The sequence below is a fragment of the Castor canadensis genome, chromosome 3 (assembly GCF_047511655.1).
Source record: "Castor canadensis chromosome 3, mCasCan1.hap1v2, whole genome shotgun sequence".
NCBI lineage: Eukaryota > Metazoa > Chordata > Mammalia > Rodentia > Castoridae > Castor > Castor canadensis.
The window spans coordinates 180,814,729-180,841,732 of NC_133388.1; the positions used below are offsets into that span (position 1 = coordinate 180,814,729).

The 27,004-nt window shown below is 35.5% G+C and overlaps 1 protein-coding gene across 4 annotated transcripts in view; it reads right to left on the minus strand.

The window, feature by feature from the left end:
• LOC109675228 (solute carrier family 22 member 22-like) overlaps positions 1 to 16,679 on the minus strand; it is a 43,143-nt gene extending 26,464 nt beyond the window's left edge. For 2 of the 4 annotated variants that reach the window (XM_074069137.1, XM_020151990.2), the window contains exons 1-2: positions 16,177 to 16,678; positions 10,618 to 11,039 (exon numbers count right to left, since the gene is read on the minus strand). In XM_074069137.1, the coding sequence (XP_073925238.1) occupies positions 10,618 to 11,019 (402 nt within the window). In that variant the 5' untranslated portion in view covers positions 11,020 to 11,039; positions 16,177 to 16,678. Of the gene's footprint in view, positions 1 to 10,617; positions 11,040 to 14,502; positions 14,578 to 16,176 lie in introns of all 4 variants that reach the window. The other 2 variants (XM_074069138.1, XM_074069139.1) reach the window with 2 other exon arrangements.
• Between the last annotated feature and the right edge of the window lie 10,325 nt (positions 16,680 to 27,004).

Here is a 27,004-nt window from a genome sequence, read left to right on the forward strand (position 1 = left end):
AGCTTAGACAAACTGTATTTTCATCAAATCTCTTACAACCTTTTGCATCCTAACCTGGGGGGAATCCATGAGGGAGTTGGAACTCAATGGGGATGCAATAAAAGCCAAAAACAAGATCCCAAGAGAAGACAGCAAGCTTTTTACAGAGGCTCTCTTAACAACATATGACACTGAGGGCAAGACTGAATATGCATATTCAAAATCAGACTTTGTGGAAATCTGTGTGGCCTTAGATTGGATAAAAGAATACAAAAAAGTATTAAATAACATGAATAAATCTGATAAATGTAGAATTCAAATGAATCAGAAGTCTTCCATGAAAGAAAGAATAGGATAGGATGAGATAGATTAGAAAAAAATATGCCTTCAAAGAGAGGATGTTAGAGTGAGAAACTGTACAAACAGAGACATGATGAGAGTTAGAAGAACTGATAATACCTTAGTCAAAGTATAGCTAGAACCATAAACATTTACTATACAGATCATCAAACAGTATTTCCTACTCTCCATTTCTTGAGGTTTTGAGCTTCCATGGGATCCCTGAATCAAGATGCAGTGTGAGTGTAATAACACAAAAAACTAAAGAAGAGAATTAATTTAATTCAATGAGAACATGCCCATAAAGAGGAAAAAATAACAGGAAAGTGATTGAACTGTGAAAACATTGTTATTGAATATTATATATTCTCTTATTATAAATGGAAGCTAAAAAGTAAAATGAGGTGGAGGACACTTGTAAATCCTTCACTCAAGAGGCTGAGGAAGGAAGATCATAAGTTTGAGGCCAGACTGAGTTACAAAGCCAGTTCAAGCCAGCCTGTGATACATAGCAAAATCTGTTTTAAAACAATGGAAACTCAATACCTAGTCAAACCTTGCCATAGAAACATAAATTATATTACAACTTAGTTACATATTCATATGCATTAAGTTGCTGCAAGTTAAACATACTATGAAGATTTTGTTGTCACAAACTGTTGTAAGTACTGGAAAGGAATCTGCAGAATGAAAACAGGTATACTAAGGATCATGGAAGTTGTCTAGGAAGAAAAGCACTTTAAAGTGAATTAGGAATGGTCTCAAGCTAGACTACGAGGATGATTTTTAGAAGAGAACATATACTAAATAGATATAAAGATAGATATAAATCCTGTAATCCTAGCTACTCAGGAGGCAGAGATCAGTAGGATTGTAGATCAAAGCCATCTTGGCCAAAAATTCTGTAAGACCCTATCACGAAAATACCTAACACAAAAAAGGGATGTCAGAGTGGCTCAAATAGTAAAGCACCTCCCTAGCAAGAATAGGACCTGAGTTCAAACCCCAGTATCACCAAAAAAATTTTTTTAAGGTGGAAAGAGGAGAGAGACCAAAATGGTGGATAGCTGAAGGACCCTGGACACTGAGATCCATGATTACAGGAGAATACTTCATATATGTGGTAACAATGGCTGTTTTTGCCAACTAAGATACTGTCAATACATAAGGTACATATAAAGTACAATGACTGACCCTTAAATTAGCTTTTTATAGCACATAACAACCCCAGAAGTCTGGGCACTATGCATTTGCTGTAGAGCTGGAGCAGGCCTGGCCCCTGGAAAGCTGTTTTTTCCTTCTTTTGTGTTGGTTTCTTTTCTCTGCTTTTGAAAAACGCAACACAGAACTGCACAACGAGTTATGCAAGCCTCTGGGATGTCCTGGACCCACCATAATTTGCGGACACAGAGCCTCAGACTGCTGCCTGCCTATACCTTCCTGGAGCTGCCTCTATTCCACTGAGTGAAACTGCAACCCTACCAGGTGAGCATGACACATCATCTGCTGTGGAGGTAACCACATTGCCCACAGCTGGTGAGCAGATTGCACCCATTCTGGACAAATTTGGTGGCCAAATAAAGGGAAGGAACATTTCACCTCTAGTAAGTGGAGATGGGGTGGAACACTGAACTGATCCAGCCTGTATGAGAACAGGTTGGTCCATCCACAGTCCAGTGAAAATAATATATTACACCACCTTGGAGAAACTGGTAGTGAGCTGAAACTGGCACACTTCTAAGAGAAAAGTGGTCAACCAAAAAGCTCAATTCTAGCTGCCAGGTTTGCCCTACAGACAGTAGAGACTGGTGACAGCTCACATACCAGCTCATTGCAAGACCACTTCAGGGACTCTGCCTGCACCAGATGGCCCATTCTACCAAGGAAAGCCTGGGCTTGAACACCCTGAGCCAATCCCCCCTAAGCTGTCCAATAAGGAGGGACAACATCCATTGCCACATAGCCCAGCATACTTACCTTAAGAAGAGACACAAAGAAAGCCCCTGTCAAAAGTGTCAGCACCAGGATTAGAAATCGGAGGAAAGAGCCAAGAACACTCATTGAACTGAGAAGAAACTCATTCCTTTCCATACCAAGGAAGAAATTTGTACAAGAAACACATATATTATATATATATTATATTTATATATATTAGTATTTATTTTTAATTTTTTTAGTTTGTTGTTATCTATCTCCTGCTTCTCTCCTTCCAACTATCAATTTGCTTCATCCTCCTTGTTCCACTTTCCTTTCTCCTCCCCCTTTTTTCTTCTCTTTTCTTCTTTTCTCCCTTTATTTCTTCTCTTTACCTTCCTCTGTGCCCCCTTCCTTTCCCTCCACTGTCTCTACATTCTTCAACTCTCTAAACACCAATGTTACACAATACCTCCATCTTTCCTACCCCTCTATAATCCCTAACAATAACACCATCCCCCACAATGACTGAACTGTACATTTATACACATTAGGGCCATATTATCCTGTAACCCCTGCACCTCATACTTTTCTCTTACCCCTCTTCTTGTGTCATCTTTAAATTACATAAATATCTGTCTCTATGCAAACATTTGTTATCTCCCAATACCTGCTGCTTATACATAATATCATCAATGGTTTTTTTTAATATATTATGTGAATAACTGGTTTGGCATTGAATCTGTAAATTTGTTATTGCTAAGTTATGCATCCATGTTAGAGAACTGAAATATCACAACAACCCAGTGAACAACTAAGGTAGTGAGAGCGTAGACTCAAGGGAAATATAACAGGTAATTAAAAGTCCCAACCAACCAACGACACACAAGCAAAGCACAAATAGAAACATGTAGTGAAAAAGAAGGCAGGATAATATGACTCCTCAAAAGACTAGCAATGGCATAACAGAGGACTCGACCCAGAAAAGTTATGATTCAAAATTGAAGGAAGATTAAAAATCTTTCATGATAAACAAAAATTAAAACACTATGTGACCACTAAACCACCACTACAGAAGATCCTGAAAGGAATCCTACACACAGGAGATGAAAACAAACATAGCCATGACAGGCTGGAAATTATTAAACCTCAAGAGAAGAACAGACAAGTAATCTAAGAGTAACATAGAATTATTTGCACACACACAAACCCTTACACAACAACAACAAAAAAAACTAAATGGCAGGAATCACCACATACATTTCAATATCAATGCTGAATGAAAAGACATTGATTAGCAAACTGGATTAAAAAGGAAAAGCTGACAATCTGTTGTTAACAAGAAACCCACCTTATTGACAGAAACAAACATTGCCTTAGGCTGAAAGGGTAAAATAAGATTTACCAAGCTAATGGTCCCAGAAAATAGACAGGAGTAGCAATACTTACATCTGATAGAGTAGACTTCAAACCTAAATTTGTCAGAAGACACAAAGAAGGTCACTTCATACTAATGAAAGGAATAATACATCAAAAAGAAATAACAATCATTCACTTATTTCTTCCCAATGTTTGTGCACCCAACATCATTAAGCATACACTAATGGACTTAAAAACACAGACAGACCCCAACTAAGTAGTGGTGGGAGACTTCATTACTCCTCTGTCACAAAGTCCAGACAAAATATCAACAAAGAAACTCTAGAATTAAATGACACCACAGGCCAAATGGACCTGACAGATGTCCACAGAGTATTCCATCCTGCAACAGCACAATATACATCCTTCTCAGCAGCCCATGGAAATTTCTCCAAAATAGACCATATTTAGGTCATGAAGTAAGTCTTAACAAGTAAAAGAAATTTGAAATAACCCTCTGCATATGGTCTGACCACAATGCAATAAAACTAGAACTCAGCACAAACGAAATAGTGGAAAATACTCAAAAACCTGGAGACTGAACAACGCATTACTCCATGATCAGTGGGTCATCTAAGAAATAAGGGAGGAAATCAAAATTTCCTGGAATCTAACAAGAATGAAAGCACAACCTATCTGAACCTATGGGACACAGCAAAATCAGTCCTAAGAGGAAAGTTTATAGCCATTAGTGGCATATATTAAAAACACAGAAAAATCTCAAATAAATGACCTATGCTGCACATCACAATCCAGAAAAACAAGAACATGCTAAACACAAAACTAGCTGAAGGAGAAAAATAATACAAATAATGGCCAAAATCAATGAAACTGAGAACCAAAAAGAAAATACAAAGAATCAATGAAACAAAAAGCAGTTTCTTTGAAAAAATAAACAAGATTGACAAACCCCTGGCAAATATGACTAAAATGAGGAGAGAAAAAACTCAAATAAAATTAGAAACAAAAAACGGGCAATAACTACAAACAACAAAGAAAGGAAATCCAGGGAATCATCAAAGGCTACTTTGAAAACCAATGCTCAAGATATTGGAAAATCTAGAAGAAATGGACAAATTTCTAGACACATATGACCATCCAAAACTGAACCAAGAGGACATTAACCACCTAAACAGATCTATAACATGTAATGAAATTGAAGTAGCAAAGTTTCCTGATAAAGAAAAGTCCAGGACCTAACAGAGTCTCCATGGAATTCTACCAAACTTTTAAAGAAGAACTAATACCAATGCTCCTTAAACTTTTCCATGAAATAGAAAGAGAGTGAACACTGCCAAACTCATTCTATGAAACCAGTATTACACTCTTCCTAAAATCAGACAAGGACACAACAAATAAAGAGAATTATAGGCCAATCTCTTTAATGAACATAGATCCAAAAATCCTGAATAAATTATTGGCAAATGAAATTCAACAGCATATCAAAAAGATCATACACCATGATCAAGTAGATTTCATGCCAGGAATGCAGGAATGGTTCAACATACGCAAATCATTAAATTTAATGCAGCATATTAGCAGAAGCAAAGATAAATGCAGTCATTTCAACAGATACAGAAAATGTTTTTGACAAAATTCAACATCCTTTCATGATAAAAGCTGTTATGAAACTAGGAATAGAAGGAATGTACCTCATCATAATAAAGGCTGTATATGACAAGTCTATAGCCAACATCATACTAAATGGAGAAAACCGAAACCGTTTCTTCCAAGGTCACATACAAAACAAGGGTGTCCACTCTCTCCACTCTTATTCAATATAATCTTGGAATTCCTAGCCATAGCACTAAAACAGAAAGAAGAAACAAAAAGAATACGAGATGGAAAGTAGTCAAACTATCCTTATTTGCAGATGACATGGTCTTATACCTAAAAGACTCAAAAAACTTTACCAAAAAACTCCTAGACACCATAAACAGCTTCAGCACAGTAGGAGGATATAAAATCAATTTACAAAAATCAGTAGCCTTTCTATACCAACAAAGAACAGCCTTAGAAAGAATATAGGAAATAATTCCATTATTTATAGTTATCTCAAAAAAATAAAATACCTAGGAATAAGCTTAACAAAGGACATAAAAAACCTCTACAAGGAAAACTATAAACCATTAAAGAAAGAAATCAAAGAAGACTACAGAAGATGGAAAGCTCTCCCATATTCATGGATTGGTAGACTCAATATTGTGAAAATGGTTCACTACCAAAAGCAATCTACATGTTCAATGCAATTCCCATCAAAATCCCAATGACATTCATCACAGAGATTGAAATATCAATACTAAGTTTCACTTGGAAGCACAAAAGACTGCAAATAGCCAAGGCAATACTAAGCAAAAAGAGCAACGTGGGAGGTACCACAATACCTGAGCCATATATATATATATATACTACAGAGCCATAACAATGAAAACAGCATTGTACTGGCACAAAAACAGATATGAAGACCAGTGGAACAGAATAGAAGACCCAGATATGAATCCGTGCAGTTATATCTACTTGATTTTTGACAAAAGCTCCAAAAACATACAATGGCTAAAATGTAGTCTCTTCAACAAATGTTGCTGGGAAAAGTGTATATCCGCATGCAGAAAACTGAAACAATATCCATGTCTTTCACCCTGAACTCAAAGTGGACTAAGGACCTTAATATAAGACCTGAAACTCTGAAGTTAGTGCCGATAAGAGCAGAGGAATTAATAGACATAGCAATTAGGCAATAACTTCCTTATCAGAACTCAAATAGCTCAGCAACAAAGAAATAAGATTGAGAAATGGGACTATATTCAATTAAAAAGCTCTGGACAACAAAAGAGGCTACCCCTGGAATGGGAGAAAATTTTTACCTGTTATATATCTGACAAGGGATTAATTACCATAATATAAAGGGACCTCAAAAAAACTGAACTCCCAAAAAGTCAATGACCCAGTGAAGAAGTGAGCAAAAGAACTGAACAGGGCTAAGTCCAAATGGCCAAAAACACATGCAGAAATGCTCAATATCTCTGTCCATAAAGGAAATGCAAATCAAAACCACCTTAAGATTCCACCTCACTCCTGTTAGAATAGCTACCATCAAGAACACAAAAAACAACAAATGTTGCCAAGGATATAGGGGAAAAGGAATCCACATACACTGCTGATGGAAATACAAATTAGTACAATCACCATGGAAACGGTATAGAGGTTCTTAAAAAACTTAAACTGCCAGAAAACTATATGATCCAGCAAAGGCACCTACACACCCATGTTTATTGCAGCATTGTTCGCAATAGCTAAGCTGTGGAAACAGCTTGTCATTTGCAGGTAAATGGATGGAACTGGAGAACATCATCTAAAGTGAAGTTAGCCCTGTTCAGAAGGTCAAAAGTAGCATATTTTCTCTCATATGTAGAATATAGACCTAATACAAATACAGCAATATTATGAAAAACAGGTCACTCTAAAGGAAGGTAACATATGAAAAGGGGAGGGTAAAAGAAAGAAGATAAGAAGGTGAACATGGTTGATGTACTCGCTATACAAAAATGGGTATATAGAGTTTCTAAACCTGTTGAAACCACGGTAAGAAGGGGACTAAAGTAGAAAGAAGAAAAATAGAGGAAATGAACCAATTTTGGTTATAATACATATGTGTGTGTATATATATATATATATATATATATATATATATATATATATATGGAAAAGTCACACAGAAACTCCCTGTGTAGCTATCTTAAACAAGAAAAACTGCCATTTTCCTTTTTTTCCTTTACAAATATCAGAGAATAGGAGGGCAGAACAGGGCCTGCCTCAAGGGGTTAGTATCAGGGGGAGGAGGGAGAAGCTGGGCAAAGGAAGTGGGGGGTGAACATTGTGCAAATACTGTGCACGCATGTATGTAAATAGAAAAATGATGCCTGTTGAAGCTATTTCAGGAATGGGAGGAGGTGAGGAAAAAGGAGAATGGTTTAGGGGGTGAATTCAAGTATGATACAGTTGATACATTGTAAGAACTGTTGTAAATGCCACAATGTATTGCCACCCAGCACAACAATAAGAAAAGGAAAAAAAAATAACAAAGAACAGTTAAAAATAAATACAATAAAAAATTGGGGGGGGCTCTTCTTCTGTAGATTCAATTTTAACAGTTTATCTTTTTTTGTGTGTGCCACTTAAATTGACTAATGGTATACTCACTTTTTCATGAGTTCTCCATTACTGGGCTAAAATTAAATGGATTTATCTTTGTGGATCCCCAGAGCGCTCTAGCCTTTGTTTTGTCTTGTACTGAAGTATTTATGTATAAGTTTTAGTTTCTCTAAATAGTAAGTAAAATAATGATGAATAATTTTTAAACAAAAGGTGGAAAGAAAGACTGTAACTCTGGTAGGTGAAACTAAGTGGAAGACAGTGAAGAAAAGTCTCTAATTAAGAGCAATATAGGAAGGAGTGGGAATTACACAAAGCAATAAGGTAGGAGTGAACCTGTGATGAAGGGTCTTGTAATCAAAGTTAAATATAATTTCTGTTTTCCTAAAATCTATGAAAATCCATTGAAGACTTTTGAGCTTGAAAAATCAATATATTCATATCTTTGAAAGGTTATTATGGCAGTATTGAGAAGTGACTGCTAGAGAAGTGTAGAGGAGAGATGACTATCCACTTGGGGGTTATTTATGAAACAGATGAAATGTACGCATGAAATTTTGATGAGAAAAGCATGCAGAACTGTGCAATTTAATTACTATGACAGAGGAAAGAGAAAGAAATCTCAAAGTGACTCCCAAGTTGAAAGGTTCAACAACCAAGTAGAGTTTATGGCAGATGAACCAAAAGCAGGATTGAACAAATTGCCACTGAAACAATTATAAAGTGTTTGCATGGAGATGTGGAGCCCATTGATAGAAGCTCCTATTTCTCTTTTGACTCTTGCAGCACTATATAAGTCCCACTACACAGTTTATTTAGTGTTTTTGTTAATAGCTATACCCCAATGTTGCACCTAGATCTTCTAGCTTTTTGTCAAATGGCAGCTCGGGTCTTCTGAGAAACAAAGAGAAAAAGGGTAGACCTGAATTCACTTTATTTACTCTGTGACTGAGGACTATAGCTACTCAACAATTCTGCATCTCTTGACCTTACAGAATGAATCAGTTCGAAGAATTATTTCAAATGATTCTTTTCACATTTTCTTCTTTGTATGGCAGATATCATCAAGGTAAATTTCAAACAATATAATATTGCATACAAATACACAATTAACATAGAATATGTAGATGGGTGAATACTAAACCTACAGCCACTATATCTATTACAGATATATCTACCATAATAGAGATAAATATTTTAAAGCAACCTTCTATAAATCAACACAAAAGATTTATTTTAAAAAATTGGTTAACATAAAGAAGAAAATTATATTAACTTAAAACTATTAAAAACATAATGGGAGTAAATGTCTTAAGATATATCAAATGTATGGTTATATAATTGATTCTTAAATTTAAAGTAACAGAGTGTGAATATTATAGAATTTCCATATATGTGTGTATGTATATATAAATTATACATATTGTGTATATATATATACATACATGTACATGAATACAGCATAAAAATGAACCAAAAAGTGGGAAGGAGGGTGGTAGTTAAGAAAGAGGAATATAGTGTGAATTCGATCAAAGTCCATTGTATACATGTTGCAAATACCACCATGATACCCATTTGTACAATAAATTTATGCTAATAAATTTTTTAAAAAATAAATAAACCTTAAAATGATACAATATTACACTTGGGACTTATCCTTATGGATATATTTGATTAATCATACCAGTTTCATCATTACAACAAAAAAGCTTCAAAGGAGACCCAGGTAGCTAAAAAATCACCAGGATAAGAATAGTGAGTGACAATGAAAAACAGATCAGCAAAGCACAATTTTCCAAATTTTCATTAAAATCTTTCATTCATGGAGAGTACTATGGAATTCCTTTTGCTGGTAAATGGGAGTATAAACTCAGAAACTTTTCGTAAATCACAATGTATAAAATGCTCTTAAATGATCCAAACTTTATCTAAGATATTTTATCAAAAAATCTGACCTATCCTGAACTATTTTTGAAAGAATCCTGACCTAAGCTACCTGACCTATTTAAAGTGATAATGCTTCAAAATACAAAGAGGAACACATTTTTCTGAATATCTATTAAATTGAGGTTGTGAGGGAATTCCAGATCCCACAGGTATAGACAGAATATGATTTATAAGATAGATTATGTTACCTTTCTAAAACCTACTGTAGCCCCAAGAACTGTAGTTACGGAATTCCTACATTGCCAGGCTCTCAGGGTTATATCAGGATTTAGTAACCGTTGTATGTGAAGATGTTTGTCCCAGGCATATTTAACAGAAAAATCTAGGTTTACTCTCTTCTTTTCTTCTTTGTTTAAAAGTTTAGTTCAACTTAGTTTTTGAATTAACATTTTATAATAAATTTGATCACTGACAGCAACTTGGTGTACATCTGGAATAAGCCAAGACTTGAAATGACCCAGAAATGAATGCACTCCTAAGTCAATTGCTAAGCATATGACTGGACCTGTGGGGCTCTGCATCTGTTTTCTTCCATTTCCACCTTTGTTGAAGAGGAATTATCATTTGCATAATGTGTAATACGTATTGTGTCCCCTCACACACAAGTTTTGAGTAATAAAATAACAATTTTGAAAGCTAAGAGCTAACTTTTGTGAGGATTTCTATACGCCAATCAATTTCCAAATATTTTATAAATATCGTTCAAGCCATTTTCACAATAACTCTGAAATAGTTATAATCTAATAGGTATATACTTTTTATTTAGAAAATTTATGTTTTAAAACACATTTTGGGCAAGTTATGCTGCATGACCTAATCATAGACCAACCCTCAATTCTCCTCTCATCACCAAGATTGACACATTACCTCAGTGACAATGGTAGAAGTGAAAACGCTTTGGTCATAGGTCCACCCATCCAGGCACGGCTCTGTCTCCAGCTCAGTGTTATTCATGGCTGACACGTTGGAATCTAGGAGTTGCCACTGGGTCTGGCGGAACCGACGACATTGCTCAGGTTTCTGGTTTGGACCCACTGGGATGGAGACCCTCAGCAGGGCATCAGCTGTCAGGTTTATGGTGATGTTGGCTGCAGACTTGGGATTGTCAAGGAGGTGGACATAGCAGTGGTGAGCAGGGATGGCTGCTGTAAAGTTCTCCATGAAGTCATGAGGGGATGACAGCAAATTTAAAAATGTCAAAGTAAGCATAGACAAAATCTGAAACTTTCCATTGTGCCCAACATGTCGTAGAAGTTCTTCAAAACCCATGGTAGGTCTGAGAGTATCAGCTGTAGAATCATAAATTTTTCAGGATAGAAAGGACAATTTAAAGAAATCATGAGTTAACTGATTAAAAATTGTTTCTTAATTAGAAATATAGAAAACTGAATTATTGAAATATTATTTTTCAATCAAGTTTACTTTTCCTAACTTTTTTTTTATTATTATTCATATGTGCATATAAGGCTTGGGTCATTTCTCCCCCCTGCCCCCACCCCCTCCCTTACCACCCACTCCGCCCCCTCCCTCTCCCCCCTACCCCCTCAATACCCAGCAGAAACTATTTTGCCCTTATTTCTAATTTTGTTGTAGAAAGAGTATAAGCAATAATAGGAAGGAACAAGAGTTTTTGCTGGTTGAGATAAGGATAGCTATACAGGGCATTGACTCACATTGATTTCCTGTGCGTGGGTGTTACCTTCTAGGTTAATTCTTTTTTCATCTAACCTTTTTTCTAGTTCCTGGTCCCCTTTTCCTATTGGCCTCAGTTGCTTTAAGGTATCTGCTTTAGTTTCTCTGCATTAAGGGCAACAAATGCTAACTAATTTTTTAGGTGTCTTACCTATCCTCACCCCTCCTTTGTGTGCTAAAGCTTTTATCATGTACTCAAAGTCCAATCCCCTTGTTGTGTTTGCCCTTGATCTAATGTCCACATATGAAGGAGAACATATGATTTTTGGTCTTTTGGGCCAGGCTAACCTCACTCAGAATGATGTTCTCCAATTCCATCCATTTACCAGCGAATGATAACATTTCGTTCTTCTTCATGGCTGCATAAAATTTCATTGTGTATAGATACCACATTTTCTTAATCCATTTGTCAGTGGTGGGGCATCTTGGCTGTTTCCATAACTTGGCTATTGTGAATAATGCCGCAATAAACATGGGTGTGCAAGTGCCTCTGGAGTAACCTCTGTCACTGTCTTTTGGGTATATCCCCAGGAGTGGTATTGCTGGATCAAATGGTAGATCTATGTTTAGCTTTTTAAGTAGCCTCCAATTTTTTTTCCAGAGTGGTTGTACTAGTTTACATTCCCACCAACAGTGTAAGAGGGTTCCTTTTTCCCGCATCCTCCCCAACACCTGTTGGTGGTGGTGTTGCTGATGATGGCTATTCTAACAGGGGTGAAGTGGAATCTTAGCGTGGTTTTAATTTGCATTTCCTTTATTGCTAGAGATGGTGAGCATTTTTTCATGTGTTTTCTGGCCATTTGAATTTCTTCTTTTGAGAAAGTTCTGTTTAGTTCACTTGCCCATTTCTTTATTGGTTCATTAGTTTTGGGAGAATTTAGTTTTTTAAGTTCCCTATATATTCTGGTTATCAGTCCTTTGTCTGATGTATAGTTGGCAAATATTTTCTCCCACTCTGTGGGTGTTCTCTTCAGTTTAGAGACCATTTCTTTTGATGAACAGAAGCTTTTTAGTTTTATGAAGTCCCATTTATCTATGCTATCTCTTAGTTGCTGTGCTGCTGGGGTTTCATTGAGAAAGTTCTTACCTATGCCTACTAACTCCAGAGTATTTCCTACTCTTTCCTGTATCAAGTTTAGAGTTTGTGGTCTGATATTAAGATCCTTGATCCATCTTAAGTTAATCTTGGTATAGGGTGATATACATGGGTCTAGTTTCAGTTTTTTACAGACTGCTAACCAGTTTTCCCAGCAGTTTTCGTTGAAGAGGCTGCTATTTCTCCATTGTATATTTTTAGCCCCTTTGTCAAAGACAAGTTGGTTATAGTTGTGTGGCTTCATATGTGGGTCCTCTATTCTGTTCCACTGGTCTTCATGTCTGTTTTTGTGCCAGTACCATGCTGTTTTTATTGTTATTGCTTTGTAACATAGTTTGAAGTCAGGTATTGTGATACCTCCTGCATTGTTCTTTTGACTGAATATTGCCTTGGCTATTCATGGCCTCGTGTTTCCATATAAATTTCATGGTAGATTTTTCAATCTCTTTAATGAATGTCATTGAAATTTTGATGGGAATTGCATTAAACATGTAGATTACTTTTGGGAGTATAGATATTTTTACTATGTTGATTCTACCAGTCCATGAGCATAGGAGATCTCTCCACTTTCTATAGTCTTCCTCAATTTCTTTCTTCAGAAGTGTAAAGTTTTCCCTGTAGAGGTCTTTCACATCTTTTGTTAGGTTTACACCTAGGTATTTGATTTTTTTTGAGGCTACTGTAAATGGAATTGTTTTCATACATTCTTTTTCAGTTTGCTCATTGTTAGTGTATAGAAATGCTAATGATTTTTCTATGTTGATTTTATATCCTGCTACCTTGCTATAGCTATTGATGATGTCTAGAAGCTTCTGAGTAGAGTTTTTTGGGTCTTTAAGGTATAGGATCATGTCATCTGCAAATAGGGATATTTTGACAGTTTCTTTACCTATTTGTATTCCTTTTATTCCATCTTCTTGCCTAATTGCTCTGGCTAGGAATTCCAGTACTATGTTGAATAGGAGTGGAGATAGTGGGCATCCTTGTCTGGTTCCTGATTTTAGAGGGAATGGTTTCAGTTTTTCTCCATTAAGTATAATGCTGGCTGTAGGTTTGTCATATATAGCTTTTATAATGTTGAGGTACTTTCCTTCTATTCCTAGTTTTCTTAGAGCTTTTATCATGAAATGGTGTTGGATCTTATCAAAGGCTTTTTCTGCATCTATTGAGATGATCAAGTGGTTTTTGTCTTTGCTTCTGTTGATGTGGTTTATTACGTTTATTGATTTTCGTATGTTTTTCCTAACTTCTTAATTAAGAGTTATAATCCTTGGATTGTTTTCCTATCACTGAGACCAATATGTGACATAGGGACAGAGACATAATGACAGAGATTTTAAGGAGGAAATGTCACTGAACAGGCAACTCCTTTGCAGTCATTCATACCATTTTTAGAAATTATATTTAGTATGCAATATTATGTGTTTATCTCTGCTCACAGGAAATACTCTTAAATATATTAACTACAAATAATTGCATACATTCAAGGTAAACAATGTGGTAATTTTATAATGTTGCATAATGATTACTATAATAAAATTAATTACATCCATCAAGATGTATGCCACACCTTAGATCCCTAGACTCGCTCATTTCATAACTGAGTTTATACCTTATCTACACTCCCCCAGCACTTGATGAATACTATTGTCTTTGCTTATATTCCTGCGATGTTTTAGTTTGCATGTGGAAGTTATATTACACAGTATTTGCCTTTCTGTACTTGACTTATTTCATATAGAATAATGTGCTCTAGGCTCATCCATTTTGTAAGAAATGGCTGGATTTCCTTTAAATAATATCCTATTACATATAAGGTTAATTATATATATAAAATATGTATTATTTACATATACTTGTCACATTCCTTATCATTTATATGGGAAGGTACATTTAAAAGTGTTCAATATGTTTAATTATCAGTAAAATGCAAATCAAAACCACAATGACAAGTTAACTCATACCTTTTAGGGTGGCTATAACCAAAAAGACAATGAATAACAAATGTTGATTCAAGGCTCTGAGTTCAACTGCACTGCCTTAAAATAAAAATTTAAAAGATATTTGTCATTCATTCTAAAAATGTCATTTATGCATATAAATCCAAAGGAACTCCATGCTTATTGCTGAATTATTCACAATAGAAAAACTATGGAAACTATTGACTACCTATTCTCAGGAAATAATTTGTATGAAAATTGTGTACTCTTGCCCTGTTGAAATTACATATGTGTGTAAATGAAAAGAGGACATATGTTGACATATGACATAATTATATAAATGCAAACAAAATGCAAATGCATACTTTCACAGGGAAAAATAAAAATCCAAAGTCTCTTCCCTCAACATTAGAGGGTCTGTTGACTAGTTCAACAGAATAATCTTTGTAAATCTACTTGGTATAATAGTAAGGATGTCAGGTGATGAGATAGATGAAGGCATCAGATTTAAACCTAGTAAGCTGGGTAAATGATTAATAGCAATGTGAAGGACACAGCTGAGAAAAACAAGAATCATGCATAATGACTAAATTAGCAGTCTGAGAAGTGTGTCAAGGGTAGAGCAGTTATAGGACTTTAAGACACGTACTTTCTCAACTTCACATTTGAATTTGAACTATTTATAGAGTTAGGTGAAACTCTAAGTATGTGAGGTGAAAGACATGGCAATTACACTGATTCAATTATTCTACATTGTGTTCATAAATTATACCACCAGTTTTATTCAAAAATACATATAACTTTAAATTCTCAAATTATAGCTTTAAAAATTAAAAGGACAGAAATACAGAACAAAAGCCATTGCACTTAAGAAAGAATGTCACCTGTAGTCTCACAGTTTATAAGGTAACAATGTAAAGTACTAAAACAACAAGTGTCTTATTCTTGTTAACTGCTCCCTATTCCCTACATACCTGTAGCACAAAGGCAACAACCAACTTCCTCACCTTTTCTCTAAGTCAAGTTCTTATTTGAAAATTGAGAACTCTATTCAACATTTTCATGCTAGATATCAATTACTATGCTGACATAATAAAAAAAAAATAGAAACCTACCTTCCTAAGACATCTGCTAAGGAATGTGTCTAACAGGGAAAGAGCTAAGAACAGCAACAAAATTCATATGTAATGACTAAATTAGCAGTCTGAGAAGTGAGTCAAGGGTAGGACAGTTAGAGGACTTTAAGATATCTACTTTTCTCTCCTGCATCATTTCAACATATGCCATCTACAGAGTTAGGTAAAACTCTAAATATGCGGGGTGAAAGATATGGCAATTATAGATTTAATTATTCTACATTATATTCATGAGTTGTAACATCAGTTTGTACTGAAAAACAATATACAACTTTGTCAAGTTACAATTTAAAAATATAGAAAGAAAGCCATTGAAATTCAGCAAGAATGTCACCTGTTAGTCTCAGAGTTTATAAGGTAACAATGTAAGGTATAAAACAAGAGCTGTCTTATTCCTGTATCTGCTCCCTATTCCCTACATACTTATAGCACAGAGGGCAACAACCAACCTCCTCATCTTTAATCTAAGTTAAGTTCTTTGTGCTTTTAGGGACTCCATTCAATATTCTTAAGATAAATGTCAATTCCTATGCTATATAATAAAAACAAAATAGAATCTTACCTTCCTAAGACATCCACTGAATATCCACAGAAGTGCACAGAGAGAAAGATCTTGTGCATTGGCTGAAGATGGTACAGCCAGGATAAGAATGATGAAGTTAATCCTTTACCCACGACACCCATGTCTATCCGCTGAAAGTCCAAATGACTAAAACAGATTTCATTATTAGGTAACTTATATTCATCTGCTAGAAGCTAACGTATGCCATGAAAGAGAAATACGATGTCCAGGCACTCCAGTGGAAATTCACTAATGTAGAATCCCACCTGGTTTTCAGGAAGAGACCAGACCTGGAAATAAGACAATTCAACTTTTTCCTTCTGCACTCTCTGCTTTTCTATCTAATGTATCTCATACTATAAAGTTGTCTTTTACCACCACTATGCTAAGCCAGAAAATTTTCCTGCCTACCTGAAAAAGCAAAAGTTTTAAGAGAATGTTTGTCTATGATAAGGAAGCTTCAGAAAAGATAAAGCTAGCAATCAATGGCAACTCAACCAGTGAAATGTTTCTATTGTACAGCTTTCTTAGAAAATAATTAACCCAACTTCGTTAATAATGTCTCAATATTCAAGTAGCCAAAGTTTCACATATTCACTAAATGAACTGTTGGAGCATCACCCTCCTGTAGACTAGCTCAAACACTAACTCACAGCCACTGATGTGAATAGGAGCAACACCATAAAAGTGCAGGAATGGTCCCTGTCTTCACCGGTGCCTCACCTGCTAAAATGCTCTGGTCTAGAGCAGGGAGCATGGCAAAACTCAAAAAAGACAGAGCAGCAATATAACTTCTGCATCCTAGGTAAGAAACAGAGGGAAAAGCAAGGGATGCAGAAATATGCGATGGATTTAATACATTTATGTTATCACTGTCACACAGTAATTTCATTGAATACAAATATAAACTTAAATTGTCTGGCAGTTGCAATTCCTTAATCTTTTTTAATAGAGTAACTCCATATTTTTAATCATTAAAAAAAATAGTTGTAGAATGTTGTGAAGGATTTTTATTTTCCCAAAATAGTGTTGAATGAGGCCCAAAGCTGTTGATTAAATGTTTTCATCCTCTTTAGTAGTCATTTTTTCATTGTTATAACAAAATGCCCAAGGCAAGATCAATATATAAGGAAAAAGTTTTAGGGCTGGATGTAGATCTGTGTCACTTGCCTAGAAAATGCAAAGCCCTTGTTTTATGCCCAATTGTACACAAAAAAAATGGTTTATTTAGCTCACAGTTTTGGAGTTTCAAGAGGGCATGTCATTGGTGTTATAACTGCTCAGTTGAAGCTGTCATCAAAGATGGAGTCACAAAGAACATGATGGCAGGAGTGTGTGCAGAAGCAAGAGATCACAAACAGGAAACCAAAACACAAGTCAGGGATCTGGTGCACACTTAGAACAACTTGCTCTCACGGACAAACTCAAGGTCCCATGAGAAATACTTTCATCCATTCCAAGGGCATTGTATCACACTGAGCCTCATCTTTTAAAAGGCCCACCACCTCTTCCATCACTACAATGAGGACCAAATTCCCAACACATGACCCCTTAGGAGACAGTCCACACCAAAGTCATAGCAATCTGTCACTGGCTCTAAGGTTAATGTCCATCTCACAATATAAAATTTACTTATTCCATCTCTTTAATTCCAAAATCTTAATTCCACTGCAGCTTCACTCAAATTCCAAATCCAAAATCTCATCTGAATTTCTAGGTAAACTCTTTTAATCTCTGTAAAATCAAAAGCCAAGTAAAATACTTTCAAGATACAATGACAGGAAAAGGTCAAATAATCCTGTTCCAAAAGGGAAAAGTAGAAAAATAAAAATGTAATAATCTGTCCCAACCAAGACCAAACCCCAACAGGACAGACATTAAATCCTAGAGACCTATCTTGCATACAATGTGGCAGATGTGGTCCCTAAAGTCTTGGGCAGCCCTGGCTCTATGGCTTTGTTGGTAATGGCCCATATGGCTGCTCTCTTAGGCAGCACATGAAGTCAACAGCTTTCCTGGGTGAGCACTGCATGTTGCTGTAGCTGTACCTTTGTGGGTTCCCTGTTACTGCTGTATTGTCAATGACAACTAGCTTCCACACCATCAGGACCTCCCTGCAGAGACTCCAAACCTGTGGCAAACTTCTGCTCGGACTTCCAGGGTTTCCTTTGAAATCTGTTGAAAGATCCATGACCCCATAACTTTTGAATAGTGCTTGTCAGCAAAGCCATCTCCACAGAGAGACCCCCAAGGTCTGCATGTGAACCATGACTGCAGTGGCCTCACAGCAACTCCTTGGAAATCTAGAATCTTAAGGCAGTCTTGGCAGTGAGTCTGTGGATCACACCCAGAACCAGTCCCTTAAATAAATTTGTCTTTCTGGGAATCTGTGATTGGGATCTGAAGACTGGCCTTAAAAGATTTCAGAGATGCCCTCCAGGTCCTTTTCCTGTTGTCCTCATGCAAAACAACTGGCTCCATTTTATCCCTGCTAATCTCTTTAGCAAACAGTTTCTCAGCTGCACTCTTAGGTGCTTTTTGACTCTTTCCCTGACCAGGCTGTGAATTTCATAAATCTTTCTGGTCTGTTTCCCTTCTTTTATGACTTTCACTGGAGATCCGAGTAAAAGCAGCCAATAAAACTCATATTGAAAATTGAATGTTTTGTTGTTTTCAATTCTCCTTCACCAGGTAGACTAGTCCATTCTTCTTAAATTTGTGTGTACCACAAAGTATGCATGAACACAAGCAGCCACATTTTTGCAGTTGTATTAACAAGGGTAGCTTTTAGTCTGATTTCTAAAAATCTCCCCATATCCAGAAGAAGGCCCAGAAACAAATCCACATAGCTATCTGATATCTGACAAAAACCTGTGTTGTGGAAAATATATCTCTTCAACAAGTGGTGTTGGGAAAACTGGATATCCACATGTAAAAGACTGAAACTAGACCTCTATCTCTCACCCTGTAAGAAAATCCAAATGGATTCCAAATTCCAAATGGATCAAAGAAGGGTAGAAGGAGCATGAGGGGGAGGAAGAGGGAGGTAAATTTGATTGAGGTACATTGAATGCGTAAGTGGAAATATCACAATGAAACTCCTTGCACAACTAATATATGCTAACAAAAATGCACGATCATCATATTAAACTAGTAAATGAATGTGATGTTTAATCCTCGCTATCAACTTGATTTGATTGAGAGTTGCCTAGGAAATTAGTAAAGCACATTTTGGGATGAATCCAGAGACAGGTGATTGGCATGTGTCAGTGAACTGAGGGAGGAAGACCCTTGAATGTGGGCAACAGCCTTTTATAGATGAGGGATCCAGATGGATCAAAAAGCAGAAAAAGGAAGAAGCCTGCCAGGGCATGCAAGTTTGGTTCTTTTTGAGCAGGTAGATGTTTTTCTGCTGCTACTCTCTGTGCACAGATTGTTCAGTTTTGACATGGAGTCACATCAATGACTATCCACGGAGCTGCCAAGCCCTCAGCCTTAGACTAGTGCTGTCCACTGTATTCTTCCAGCTTCTTGGACTGAGAAGCTAGTGTGCAGACAGCCATTGTGGGACTATCCAATCTCTGTGTATATTATGTATATTTTATACATATATATCAATAGAATATGTATATTTTATATGTTTTATAGATTTTATATATTTAAATTGTTCTTCTAGTTAACCCTAGTTAATGCAATGTATAAAAAGATATCTTGATATTTTACAGGCATTGGCAACTAAGTCCTTTACCAGTTCAGCTTATTTGTGTCAAATATTTTGAAAAGTCAAACTGAATTTATTACATTATTTCCTTTATCTTTCCATGTTTCTATGGGAGGATCCAGACATTAAAAGTGGCAGTATTCTAGGAACCAGGCAATTCCTCAACAGACTTTAGCCACTTCTCTGAGTCCACTTATGTACTTAATTTGTATAGTAATTCCTAAGATCACTTTAAGTCTGGAAAAAAATTTAAATTTCACTTTTGCACCAACAGTATATTAGAGTTTCCCTTTCTTTCCATCCTTGACTGCATTTGTTATTCTTTATTTTTTTGATAGTGGTTTAAACTCCCTACTGTTTCTCTAGAGACCAGAGATCACTAAACTATGTATTTGTGATATATCCTGAACTCTTTCCTAAGAGTATAAATACACAGTTTCTCATAATGAATAATTCTTAGACACAGAAAAACAACCCACTGTAACCCAATAAAATCAGACTTTAAAGACCATATAAGATACATTTGCTACTTTTAAAAATCTATTACAAGACTCTTTAGCAGAATTAGTCTTACCATAAATTGCTGTTTTGAAAGATGAGTGCCAAATTAAAGTATGTTGTGAGTACTTAATTACTTTATTAAATTCTTTCATTAAAAGCTCCATGTAACCATTTCTTTCTATGTATAGATTTGAAAGGGTATAGATTTTTGACTGTACTAAAATATGCATGGGGTATTTAGGGGGAATAGATTTTTTTCTATAAAATTCAAAATTTTAAAGCTAGTTACTTGCCCATTGACTTACTATGATTCCAAAGATCAAATGTGTTTTTGAGCGGCTGCTCTGGGTTTACCTCAGGCTAGGGGCAGAGTACATTTATTTGTAGTCTGAAATTTAGGGAAACCAGTGACCCATAACATTTTTAAAGAAGTTAAGTTTTAAAGCATAAGAGAATTTCCACAAGTCATTGAGATGTTAGTAAATACATACACTAAAGAAAAATATTTAGTAGAAAAGACAACTTGACACTGACTTCAAAGAAGCTATCACGCTGGAAAATATTAAGTCTGCATATTAGGAGGTAGGATTTTTTAAAAGAGGGGGAAGTAAGAGAGATGGAGTCTTGAAAAGCAAGGGGATGCATCGTGAACGGACAATAGGGCGCTCTGTTGGGGAAGAGTAAAAATGTGGATAAACTTTGCAAAGCCAAATTAGAGAAAATCTAAACTTGATTATACAAATTAGAATAAACCCAGTCAGAAAAAATAAATAACTGTGAATTCTTCAACAGAAAGATATTTTGGGAACACCATGCTATGAAACTATAAAAAAACATAGAATATAAGAACATGCTGAGGATGCAACTCAGTGGTGGAGCCTTTGCCTGGCATGAACAAGGCCCTGACTTTGATTCCCCAGCATGACAAAAAAAAAAAGGAGAGAGAGAGAGAGAGAGAGAGAGAGAGAGAATGCAGTAACAAAAATCTCTCAGCGGATACAATGCTATGAAAAACAAAACATGAGTTAAATGCATGGTAAAACAGAAAGAGGAATGGATTTGGAGATTATTTTAACAAAAGGACAAATACTAGAGAAAGCTTAAAGACAGAAATGATAATGAATTTTTGAAAGACAAGAAGAGGAAAGAAAAGAAATACAAGTACTTTCACATTGGAAAACTAGAAGAAAAATAGTATCAACTATCAAAATGAGAGAAATCTTGGAGGGAAAAGGCAGAGATAAAGAGAATTGTAGAGTTCATTTTGTTTGTTTGTTTCACAGAATCTAATATTTGCAATCACGCAAGCAGGTATAAGCAGGGGAATAGAGAGAATGACTTTAAAAACACTAAGAGGGATTAATTCATTAAGGAAGTGATTACAGACAGGAAATGACTGATTAACTCTTTGGGGAACATTCAATGTGAGGAATTGAAGAAAAGGCTAACAATAAGGAGAATAAAAGCAGCATTTATTACATGTGCTAGACTTACCAAGTCTTTTTATTCAAATGATAGGAGGAACGCTATCGAATGAAAATTGCAAGAAGCAAGTGTTACTCCTTACTCCTTGATTTTAAAAGAAAACAATTCTAAAGTAGTAGGAGTTTTGCTTTGTTTTGGGGTTTTTTTGTTTGCCTCTACCTGTCACACCTTATGGTATTAACCTATTTTGAATGTTATTTTGAGGAATAACATCTTAGATTTTTACTGTATATTAAACTAGATTGAGCCTGCGTTTGGTCACTGGTGTGAGTCTCCATTGAAAGTCAACAAAGGCTTGGTCTGTTGGGTAAAAGGTTTGATTGAGGCCCAGATAGTTTTGCTCTCATTTTTATTAGCATATATTCAGTGTGCAGGCAGGGATTTATTGTGACAATTCTGAAGAGCCTTACATAGTACATTGACTAGATTACCTCTTGCAGCTCTCCCCCTCCCCTCTCTGTTGCACTTAAAGCAATTACAAGAAGTTTCATGATTCAATACAGAGATTTTATTTTTATCTCTTCTTACTGCTTCCCTAAAAGATACTCCAAAGAACCAAACCAGATTTCATGGCCTGAAAGTATCTTCTAGACATCACCCACTGAAATAGCAAACAACAGAAAAAGGGTAGAAGTGTTGCATCTACCTTCCCTCTTGTAAAGAATATGCTATAGGACATTCTTTAGAGCAATAGTACCTCTTCACACCTAGTGTCAAAAGTTCCATGGTTCCAGGATTCATTCAACTATTTGCTTATAATTACCAAGATTCACAAGTCATAGATATTTTACAATCATTGACTAAACTGTTTTGGCCTAAAATTTCTGTGTCAAGCTATAGAGATTAACATAATTCTTACAATAATAAAATTTATGTTTGGTATGTTGCATCTTTCTCAGTGGTTTTAGTCCTAAAATTAAAAATTAAATATTTTATACTTAGAATATTTTTATCTTAAAGCAATAAAGCACTCCTAGATGTTCAGTTATTTTATTCCCTTAACAAATATTTTAGAAATATAAACCTTGGAACATTAGTTTGTGTATAAAAGAAATATTTCTTTGTTAATATTTCATTACTCAATTTAATATCTGACTCCAAGCTACATTCTGCTTCTCTGAAAAAACAAAAGAATAAAGAAAAAAGCTAGTATCAATTCTGTTTTACCTGTTTCCAAGATATCACAGATTTCTGAGAGGGTTTTTACAATACCATATTCTTATAGGAGAACTTTTTATGAAAGCTTAACAATCTGCCCACTGGCTCTACTCATAAATTTTACTTATGGTAAGACTCTTTGATACTCTTATGGCCCATTTAGAACATGACTATAAGACTGTCAGTGCCTACACAGATAACCTCGGGGCATACCATTTCAGTCTTAAAAATATTCTTCATTTGTTTTCCCACCACCAATTTCTCAAAATAATTTATCAATATCTGAAGATTACTGGGTCAGGGAGGAAGCAAGAAACAATACACTGAACAAATTTCAAACAGAAGAAATTTAATACAGAAAATTGGTTGCACCCAGTGTCCAGAGAGTTGAACTACCAAACAAGATGATAGCAAAGAAAGAAGTTTCCCCCTAGTGTTAGAACACGCTATGACCAGAGTTGATGAAACTTCATCTGGCTCACTCCAGAGTAGTCTAGTAGGCTGTAAATCCATTCAGTCAATCTTTCTTTCAGATGTTGTGCTTTAGGTATTCAAATGCACAGGTACTGAATCTTTCATTAAATTTTCATTTCTTTCTTACCGTGTCACACTTTCCACTGCCATCTGGAACGTATGGAGTATAATCATAATGGCCACTTCTGTCATTTTGTTGTAAATGTTATAATTTCCAAGTTAATTTTTACTATTTTCTGGTGAATTCATATCACTCAGGTCTGATCTATATTCAGTTGTCTAGAATTTGATTAAATATTTTTAAATGTTCTGTGGAATTTAAAAAGGAATATTTTGATTATGATATATGACTTTCTCTTTGTTTATCTCTCACCTTTATTTTATATACTTAATGTTTTACTGTTATACACCTAAAGTTTACAAAAGATTTCATTTTCCTGGAGAATTTTACTTTTCAGTAATTGATTTTTACTTTTTAGTAAATAAAAAAAAGTCTTACAATTTTCTCCTGAATTTTACTGCATTTAATATTATTTTGTTCAATATCATTTAATATTGTTCTTTATTTGGACTAGACTCCTGGAAAGAGTTGACTATATTCCATGTGCTCAGCTTGGCTCCTCTCATAAACTCTTAAAATAATTCTCCTCATCATTCATGACCTCATCAACAAGTACTCAACTTATTGATTATTGCCTCTTCAGCAGTTGCTCCCAGGATATCACATTCTCTTGATTTTCTTCCACTATGGTTGGAGCTTCTTTGAAGGTTCTGATTGGCTTTTTCCATTCAAAGTCAGCCCTTTATGAATTCTTCCCCTCACGTATTTTCAAATACTCCATCACAACCCATCTATTTTCTATAATTCCTCTACCCACATAAAAGAATTTCAGTAGCACGTAAGCAAATATTCACATCATAATACCATCAAAAAGAATGAATATGGATCAACAAGCAAAAGACAAGTGAGAGCCAGCACAAAGCCACGGGTAAACAAATTTTAGAAGCAATGACCTTAACCAAGTTATTCAAATGATTAATAGTGTAGTTTTTTCATCAGAGAATGGGAATAAAATTGATGCCTCAATTTTGGCATTTCGAGAACATTCCTTTTTCCTCTTATGAAAAAATTAGCTAGCCCTTTATTTTGTCTCAAAGACTTAGATCTTGCTTCTCACAGGGCCCCTTGGTTATACAATCCAAACATAGTGAATCATCTTCAGAACTGACAAAAGTTTTCTTCCCTGTAAGCTTTCAACACAGGATCTTCCCTGTGCTTGGCACACACTTGTTAATTCCTCTATGCATTACTGTTGCACAGTGTACTTTTCTTTTTAAATCTTCTTGAGACTGTATTGTTATTTCCCAGTTTCCTCTTTGTAGCCTCCACTAATCTGAAAGCACTGTGGACCAAGAGCCATGTATATTTTGTTCTGTTATATACTGTTTAACTCATAGTAGCCAATCAAAAACTCATTTGAATCAATAAATGAATGAACAGTTTGAGCTTTTGTTTGAGCGATCAATTGGGTCTTAATAAGGATTGGCAAAGAAAGAAAAGATATGTTTTAGAAAATAACATTTTGGAACACTCTGATTTTTAAGCTTCTGCTCATGTGAGAAATTAAACTGTCTGACAAACAGGCTTTAATTCAAGAAATATGATAAGCTGTCTTAAAATTGAGAGCCCCTAATCTTAAGGTGGTAACTGAAGCTGTGATAATGAGAGTAGATTGCCTTAAAAAGCTCTGTGGATTAAGAGCGGTTCCTTACTGAAACCTTGATTGAACTAAAGGCAATCCAAATGATTGGATTGAATTGGAGATGGTTATTGGATATCCTCCCATCACAACTAGTCTCAACTCCTGCTCTGCCATCTTTCCAAGAGCTTTAAGATATAAATCATTAGATGTATGTCCCCTAGTTACAAGAGTCTTTTCCTAAACTCAAAATGTTTCAAAAGCAAGTCTGTATCATCCATTAACCTACAGCACAGGTTATCTATACCAAATTCCTCTGTTAATATCTGAAGAAAGCCTGGCTTTGTATGGTCCTGTCAATTATAAGGTTGGAGTTGGACCACCAAGCTAGTATTGAAGAAATCAGAATTTGTATCTGCAATATTCAACATGGAATGTTAGTAATTGTGTAACTCAATGATTTGTATTTAAGTTTTATTAATTTTCATATTCAAATATTTGCATTATGAAGGCCTTTATCCACCTTTCTTATTTTGATGGCATCACCATTCCCCTTTAGATCACTATTTCCCCTTTTTATTCAAGTTAATTCACATTTATTCTTTCAGATGCTTACTAATCTCAACTATCTTGATTAACAATGAAGGTTTTCTTCCCTCCTTTTCTACAGTGTCTTTCTTCTCCTCTCACTTTTCCTTCCATTCCTCCTCTTCTTCCTCTTTCATCCATAGACAGTTCTTTTTAGTGTAGACTGGTACTCCCAGCCTCTGGTCATTTGCTGCCTTAGGACTTAGAGCATTAAAAGAAGAATACAATGTACCAGGACTGAGAATAAAATATGTGGAATGACATACACCTGTATATGCTGGAGAAGAGGAGGATGAAAGAACAGCTATTTGTAGTCAGAAAACTCTGTACCTGAGCTCATCTGATAAACTTGCTAATACCCAATTTGATCACTCCACCATGATCATATTCTGTAATGCTTTACTTGGATGATATATAGATAACTATAATTCTAGCACCCTAGTGTACTAAATCTTCTCATGGTTTCACACCACAGCCCCATAAACATAGTTTAAGGTATCTCAAAGTGCAAGGTGATAAGAGAAGAATCCTTAAATTGAGTCTTTGACGTATATGGCACCCATCACATTTTACTGGAAAGAGTTAAAATTTTTAAACAGGATCTAAACTGTATGAGAAAGTTCCTTGACCAACAGAGAATATTAGATATTGAGGTTAAGAAGTTTTGCCCAAGCAGTTAAACCAATGTTAACTTAAGGTGGATGAACAAAAAAGAAAGTGGTATCATGCACAGATTTAATTAATTCCTACAGAGTAATGAGATATGATGAAAGGAATGGGATGCAAAATCCAATGAAGAACCTGAAATTAGTATCTAGAATCCAATCAAGCAGAAGTGGGAAACCTGATCAAAAGGAAATCCATAACAATGAATTGTTCTACACCAGCCACACAGCAATGTCCTATCTTTGAGCCCAGGATCAAAGTGAGCTTCTCTCTGCTCTGATTTTATTCTGAGTCCCAGAGGTAGATATAGGTAGATATAAAGTCAGAAAGAGATAAGGGTCACCCCTGGATCTCCAGGTGGTCTAAACAGCTGTTTAAGGGAGAGATTTAGGCTATGCTGGATATGATTATTATTTATGATAGCAGGGAAGGTCTTTTTTCCAACAGCAGAGAAAGTCCCTGGAGAATAATGAGTACCTTCGTTAAATCAAAACATAATATTTTTGCTTTCCACATTTTGGCTCCAAGCAATGAT